The 6,380-nt window shown below is 49.1% G+C and overlaps 1 protein-coding gene across 1 annotated transcript; it reads right to left on the reverse strand.

Moving 5' to 3' along the window:
• Window positions 1-818: 818 nt before the first annotated feature.
• Window positions 819-5,568, reverse strand: Phox2b (paired like homeobox 2B). Its single transcript, XM_031340801.1, has 3 exons — window positions 5,041-5,568; window positions 4,000-4,187; window positions 819-3,051 (listed from the first exon to the last, which is right to left on the reverse strand). The coding sequence occupies exons 1-3, from the start codon at window positions 5,279-5,281 to the stop codon at window positions 2,536-2,538; spliced, it is 945 nt and encodes a 314-aa protein (XP_031196661.1). The 5' UTR covers window positions 5,282-5,568; the 3' UTR covers window positions 819-2,535.
• Between the last annotated feature and the right edge of the window lie 812 nt (window positions 5,569-6,380).

Here is a 6,380-nt window from a genome sequence, read left to right on the forward strand (position 1 = left end):
TTAGGAAACCTGGTTGAAACCTGTCACTCAGCCTTGCTCGGAATTAAGACTCATGAGATCCAAGAATGTGTGCACACAAATCCCTAAGTGGTGCTGATACTTGGGGTCTGAGAGCTACGCTTTCGGAACCACTTCAATACTTAACTCTTCAAGAATATAGCTAGAGTTCTATTCTGGCCTTCAAAGGTTGGCATCACTGTTCATCAATAGGAGGTCTCCTGAGCTGGTTAACCTTTCCATGTCCCCTCCATTCAATGGCAATGAGGATAGGAGTTACACCTGCTGTGTGGTCCCACGTGGAAGAGATAATGTACAAAAGCACTGTTGTTATATGCCGTGCCTCCCAAAGTTCAAGTGAGAGTGCTACTTCCCCAGTACACCAATACTGCAAACCCCTGTAGGGGCCGAAGCCCTGCACCTTGCCCACAGAGAAGTATATTCCTCAGTGGTCTGGCGACTCCGGATCACCCAGAGCTGATGCTATAAATCCTGCAGGCTCCTGTACGCAGAACCCTAGTTTTCACTTCAAATCCACTTCAGACACCAGTTCCCAAATCCTGCCTCAGATAACCCTCCATCCACAGTGACCAGGAGCATCCTGTGTACATTTTTATCTGTGTTTGATGTTCCTTCCGAGAAACAATTTTGTACAGAGCAGAAGCATCCCTGATCCCCAAGCACCTAAAATTCAGGTTTGGCTCAATTTGGACTTGCATTAAAAGTACAGCCCTCCCAGGACTTACGACCAGTTCTTCTGCCCTTAACACTTTAAAATGAGATTCGTTTTAATAAGAAGGCTCAAGAGAAAGTCCAGAGAGTTTACTTGCTTAGACTTGCTTTTTCTTTTTATTATCAACAATCAAGTTAATGGTACACTCTTGGAAAACTATATGCACATGTAGAAATATTTCCCCTTTAAATAGAAGCATTCATTAGAACACGTATAAATAAATTTGAAAATCTGAAACATAACTTATGACGTTCATGTTCACAAACATAGTCCCAACGAGAAGAAAAGGAAATCAGACAGACATGCACCTGATAACAAAAATATATACCATTGTCTGAACCTGGTCTCTCTAAACACAAAGGAATCAAACCCGTGAGAACCTTATTACGTCATAAAGACACACCATAGAGACTACAAGAAGAGAAAAACATTATACGGTCACGTAGAGGAGACGGTCTGTACTGATAGTAACACGATACAATTGAGTCACAGAACACAGCTGTAGAAAGACACGGAAAAAGTTAAAGCCTCAACATTCAACTAATATCTATAGTTTGTGCCTTTTAAAATAAAAATAAAAATAAAAATAAAAAAGCCCAACAGAGATGTCTAAACTGCGCATAGAAGGAATCATCAATGTACAGTCCGTCCACCCTACAGGATGAGTCCAGCTCGGATCACTCAATCAGAAACATGAGCCGAGACACTTTCTGCAATCGTGTGTGTGCCTTCCCCTTGATGGGTAGATCTATTTCTCTGCAGCCAGCTATGTGGACTACAACCGACTCCGATGCAAAGCAGTGGCAACAAGTTCCATAAAAGCTGGTGGAAGAAGAAAATGCCGATGGGGGTGGCGGGAGAGAAAAACAGAAGCGCTGTGACATATGAGACAAAAGGTATCTCCTGTACAGGGCATCTTTCGGGGCCAAGCGGCTGCGAAGATTAGGGTTCGGGCATAGCAACGGTGTGGGAATCAGTTGCGCTAATGGCGAGATGGTTTCCGGGCGAGGTGGGGACAGGCAAGCAGGGCTCCAGAAAGTCACTTTGGCTGCTAGGACAGTCTGAGTGAGCCATCACTGCAGTGGTCAGAGCACAAGGACCTGAGGGGAACCGGGGCTGGTCAGTACGCTTTTCTAAAGAGGAGCCGCAAGACCAGTCTGTGCAGTCGTGAGCGAGAGAATTTAGGGGTTCGCAAGACCAAATAAATCCTCAGCGCCAGCCACAGTCCTCCCTCGCCCCCTTCGTATTTTCAAATTGTTCCCTCCATGTGGATCTTTTTTTTTTTTTAAAACTTTTGTGATTTATTTCATTTTGCTTTTGTATCGTTGCTGCTTTCCAACTTTTTTTTTTTCTAAGAAGTCACTGAGTTGGTTGTGGCTCCCCCATCTCTCCCTATCACCTACTTGGGGCCACAGACACACATTCTCCGAGACAGACATACACCCGTCACTCAGACACAGCCCCCTGAGAGAGTGCCCCGAAGTCCCAGCTCACATCCCTTGGGCAGCAGGTGGAGCCCTGTCCTATGAGCAGCCCAAGGCAGGTGCGAAGCCAGGAAAGAATTTTTGTTTGTTTGTTTTGTTTTGTTTTGTTTTGTTTTGGGGGGGTGAGGAAAGGGGGTAGAAGCGGGGTTGAAATGAGAGCGACGTCATTTTCTCGTTTTTTTTTCGAATCGCGATCATTTTAGGCCTTCGATGAAAAAAAAAAAATGCCACTGGCAGCAGCGACACTAGCCTTGGGTCTACCCACTCTCCCGCTCGCCAGCCCGGGCCCCGGGCTCGCCGGCCGCCGCCGCAGGTCGCAGATCAGAACATACTGCTCTTCACTAAGGCGGCTTTGGCACCGTTGGGTCTTTGGAGCGAAGATAAGACGCTGGCGAAGGGGCCCCCAAGCGAATCCGGGATGGAGGTGATAGGGCCCGGGCCAGGAGCCCAGCCTTGTCCGGGGCCCCCGGCCGCAGCCAGACCTCCCGCCGCTGCCGCCGCTGCCGCCGCCGCAGCCGCCGCAGCCGCAGCAGCCGCCGCAGCTGCACCGCCCTTGCCGGGTTCGCCTCCGGGGCCCCCCGGGCCCGCCGCCCCCGGAGCTCCTGCTGGGCTGGGCCCTCCGCCGCCTCCGCCGTTTGCCCCGCAGCTGGGGGTCGGGTTGGGGTTGGGTCCCGGGCCCCCAGTGCTGTCAGGATCGGTGCTCTTGGCCTCTTTGCTCTCGTCGTCCCGGGAGGAGTCAGACTTCTTCCCGGAGGAGCCGTTTTTGGCGGCGGCGGCGGCGGCGGCGGCTGCGCGCTCCTGCTTGCGAAACTTAGCCCGACGGTTCTGGAACCACACCTGCCAGAGAGAGGGCAGGTGATGGAACCGGCGAACAAAACCAGAAACAAAAGTGACGCGCTTGGGGACGACCCGACCCACTCTGTTTCAGTTGGCACACACACACACACACACACACACACACACTTCGATGTATGAAAGGACCATGGACGACACCACAGAGCACGCACAGTCCGACAAATCTACCCTTTTCGCCGCTACTACCTTCTCTGAGAAACTTTCCTAGGGCTCAAACGAACGTGCCAGCGAAATGACACCTTAAAGGACAGGTGCAAAGATAATAGAAAGGCCCTAAAATGAAGCCTTGCTTTTTTTGTACCCTTAAACGCGCTTCACGTACTACTAGGCTTCTCAGGTCTAATGGTAGAAGGAGGGTGCCTTCCACTTTGGTGACACAAACTGAACCACTAGCCATCCACAGTGGAACCTTCTTGTTGCACACTGACCTTCACCGAGGGGCTAGAGGAGCCAGCTCCAGAAAGCACCTTGGCTCCTAATAGGTTAGGTATAATAAGCTGCGGTTTCTGACTCTAATGGAGTAACTAACTACCCTTTCATGAATCTGTTCCAAGTCCGGGTTGCTAGGAAATAACACCTCGTGCCACCAGCAATGTTTGTTTGTTTGTTTTTATGGGCTCTTGAGTTAGGAGGCACTGGGCAAACGAATGAATCAGGACAATTAAGCCGGCACAGATATAGGCAGAGTCTGCCATCTTCCTCTCTCGGGGCACTTCTCTCCAAAAAGCCTTGTTCATTCAAATTCCCAGACCCCTGCTTTGGTGGGAAACACTGCGGCTGTGAATAAATTGCCTAACGTCTGTATCCTAGCCCCCAGCCCTCTCGTGCGCACAACACTCCAAATCCCAATTCTTTGACGGGTCCGGGTCCCTTTGGAACCGTAGGCATCAGCACCCACCCCTCACGAGGGCTGCACTCGGTCTCCCGTACCTGGACTCTCGCCTCGGTGAGGTCGATCTTCAGCGCTAGCTCCTCCCGGGTGTAGATGTCAGGGTAGTGCGTCTCAGCGAAGACCCTCTCCAACTCTTTGAGCTGCGCACTTGTGAAGGTGGTGCGGATGCGCCGCTGCTTGCGTTTCTCGTTGAGGCCGCCGTGGTCGGTGAAGAGTTTGTATGGAACTAGAGGATGGCAGAGGAGACTAGAGTGAGCAAAAAACGGTCAGGCTTTGAAAGGCCGCCGAACCAGAACGTGGGGACCAAGGTCAGATAGCCCGGGAGCCGCTACAGACACCAGGCGCGCGTCTGGAAGAAGGTTTTAATCACAGTGACCTGCCAAGAAAACCCAGCAAATTAGTATCATACAGAAACAGGGGCGCGAGTGTGACTTTGTGCCTGTTCTTGTGGCCCAAGTGCCTTTGGGTGAGTTGAAAGTTGGAGAGTGTTTGAGGCCCCAAACGGGGGGATATAGTTCATTCAGCAGGAAAACAGTCCAAAACCGTAAATTGGAATATCAGAAAGCCAGGAATGAAGTTACCACTCACGCCCACTGTTGCAACTTTTCAATTCTCAAGACTTGACGCCGCCCGAAAGTTGGGGGATAGTGCTGTAAAAAAAAAACCAATAAATTCAAGAAATGATCATAAAAATGACCAGCCAAAGAGGTGTGAGCCGCTGTCGGTTCTTTAAAAAAAAAAGAGAGAGAGAGAGAGACACTGCCAGTAATGAGCTTTACTCTTTGTTATTTAATTATTTTCTAAGCTTTACGTCTCATCGCAAAGTAAATAAATTATGCCTATCATTTTGGCAGCTTAAGATAATTTTGTTGGCGGTTCGGGTGTGACTAGGATAGTGTAACCCTGTAAGTGAATTACCCCTCCCTGCAATCGCTTCTAACGTGATAAATTCTTTCATTTGTGTAAGCAAATTTCGTTTGGTAAATACTAAACACATTTCCATTTTCAAATGCAATCAAGGCTTCCTATATACGAGCGGAAAGACGACTTCTTCCGCTGAGAGAGCTGGCGGTCCTTACCTGCGGCGTACGGACTGCTCTGGTGGTCCCTGAGGGTGCCCAGGCTGCAGGATCCCGGCGTGAGGGACGGGCAGCCGGACGTGGCCCCAAAAGTGGTCCTTATCGGGTTATACTGGAAGCCACTGGCCTGGCTGCAGGAACTGAAGTCTGCGTAAGCTGAAGCCAGACTCGAGGTGTCCATTCCGGCCATACAGGACTCGTAGGCAGAGGAATTGAGGTAAGAATATTCCATTTTATACATTGAAAAGGTTCTGGATGGCTCGGCCAAGTGGAAAAATGAAATAAAAGATGGATGTGGAGACGGTGGCTGGAGTGGGGAGATGTGCACAGCTCAACGCCTGCCTCCAAACTGGCCTCCTTACTACCAGCCGAGCCTAGTTTTATGAAAAAGCCTCCTGTGAGATGCCTTGTCTGAGGTCTCTAGAGTATATAGTCCTCATAATAAACTTGGCTCTTTCCACTTGGACAATAGCAAAGCGGTTGGTCTTATTGCTGGCGCTTTTTACATGACAATAACTCATCCGTCTATTGGGCTGGCACTGGGGAACTGAGCTGTCCAACCTCCCTATCATTGATTCCTGCATCTCTAATTAGAATTTAATACCACACCATTACGCACCGAGCCCCTGATCCTCCCTTCTAACCAGCTCCTGCCCTTTAATTCAATCACGCTACTTGGAAATAATGAAAGTTGGGTGACGATTTTCCCTGATCCAATTTCCAAGAGCTTTTAAGCCTTTTTAACTGATCATATACCTTAGGCATAAATTGAGATAGTGTGTTTCCCCCCTTCTTCGTCCTTTTTTTTTTTTTTTCTTGGTTAGGGAGAAGAAACCTTGATGTCATAGAAAACCTGTTTTGTAAGAGTGTTACACGCTCAATTTAACAACAAGCCTACCCCCCGAAGTGCATGAAATGTTATAAAGGACTGGGACATTGGCAAGACTCAGGCGCCCTGTAACATAGCGTAAGTGGGCCAAAGGGGTTTTTATGTGAACGATAAGGATAAGCGGATTTCTTTAAAATACACCTAGTCGAAGGGGATGGAAAAAAATAGCATCTTATCAATTGTGTTTCTCCTCGAAGCTTAATGTGCTTTCCAGAGACGTGGGCAGACAGCCCCTTTACAACTCTGTTGTTTATTTTAAAACAACCGAGTAAAGCTCTCAAAGGTGAAACATCTGGATTTCCTACTGAACGTTTCGCTGCGCTTAGCAGTGCTGTGTCTGCCTGCGTTGATGCAGATTTGTATCCGGGTGTATGAAGCTTCCGGTGGTGGCAGTTCGTTTTAATTACTCGCTAGCTACCAAGCCCAGCATGAAGTGCACCCCATTGGGGGG

This window comes from Mastomys coucha, unplaced genomic scaffold, assembly GCF_008632895.1.
Source record: "Mastomys coucha isolate ucsf_1 unplaced genomic scaffold, UCSF_Mcou_1 pScaffold22, whole genome shotgun sequence".
In the NCBI taxonomy this organism is placed as follows: domain Eukaryota; kingdom Metazoa; phylum Chordata; class Mammalia; order Rodentia; family Muridae; genus Mastomys; species Mastomys coucha.

Coding starts and splice junctions, on each gene's coding strand:
- Phox2b (XM_031340801.1), bottom strand. CDS start 5,281: ATGTATAAAATGGAATATTCTTACCTCAATTCCTCTGCCTACGAGTCC. Junction 4,188..5,040: donor GAGCAGTCCGTACGCCGCAG/GTAAGGACCGCC, acceptor GCCATCCTCTAG/TTCCATACAAACTCTTCACC. Junction 3,052..3,999: donor TCACCGAGGCGAGAGTCCAG/GTACGGGAGACC, acceptor TCTCTCTGGCAG/GTGTGGTTCCAGAACCGTCG.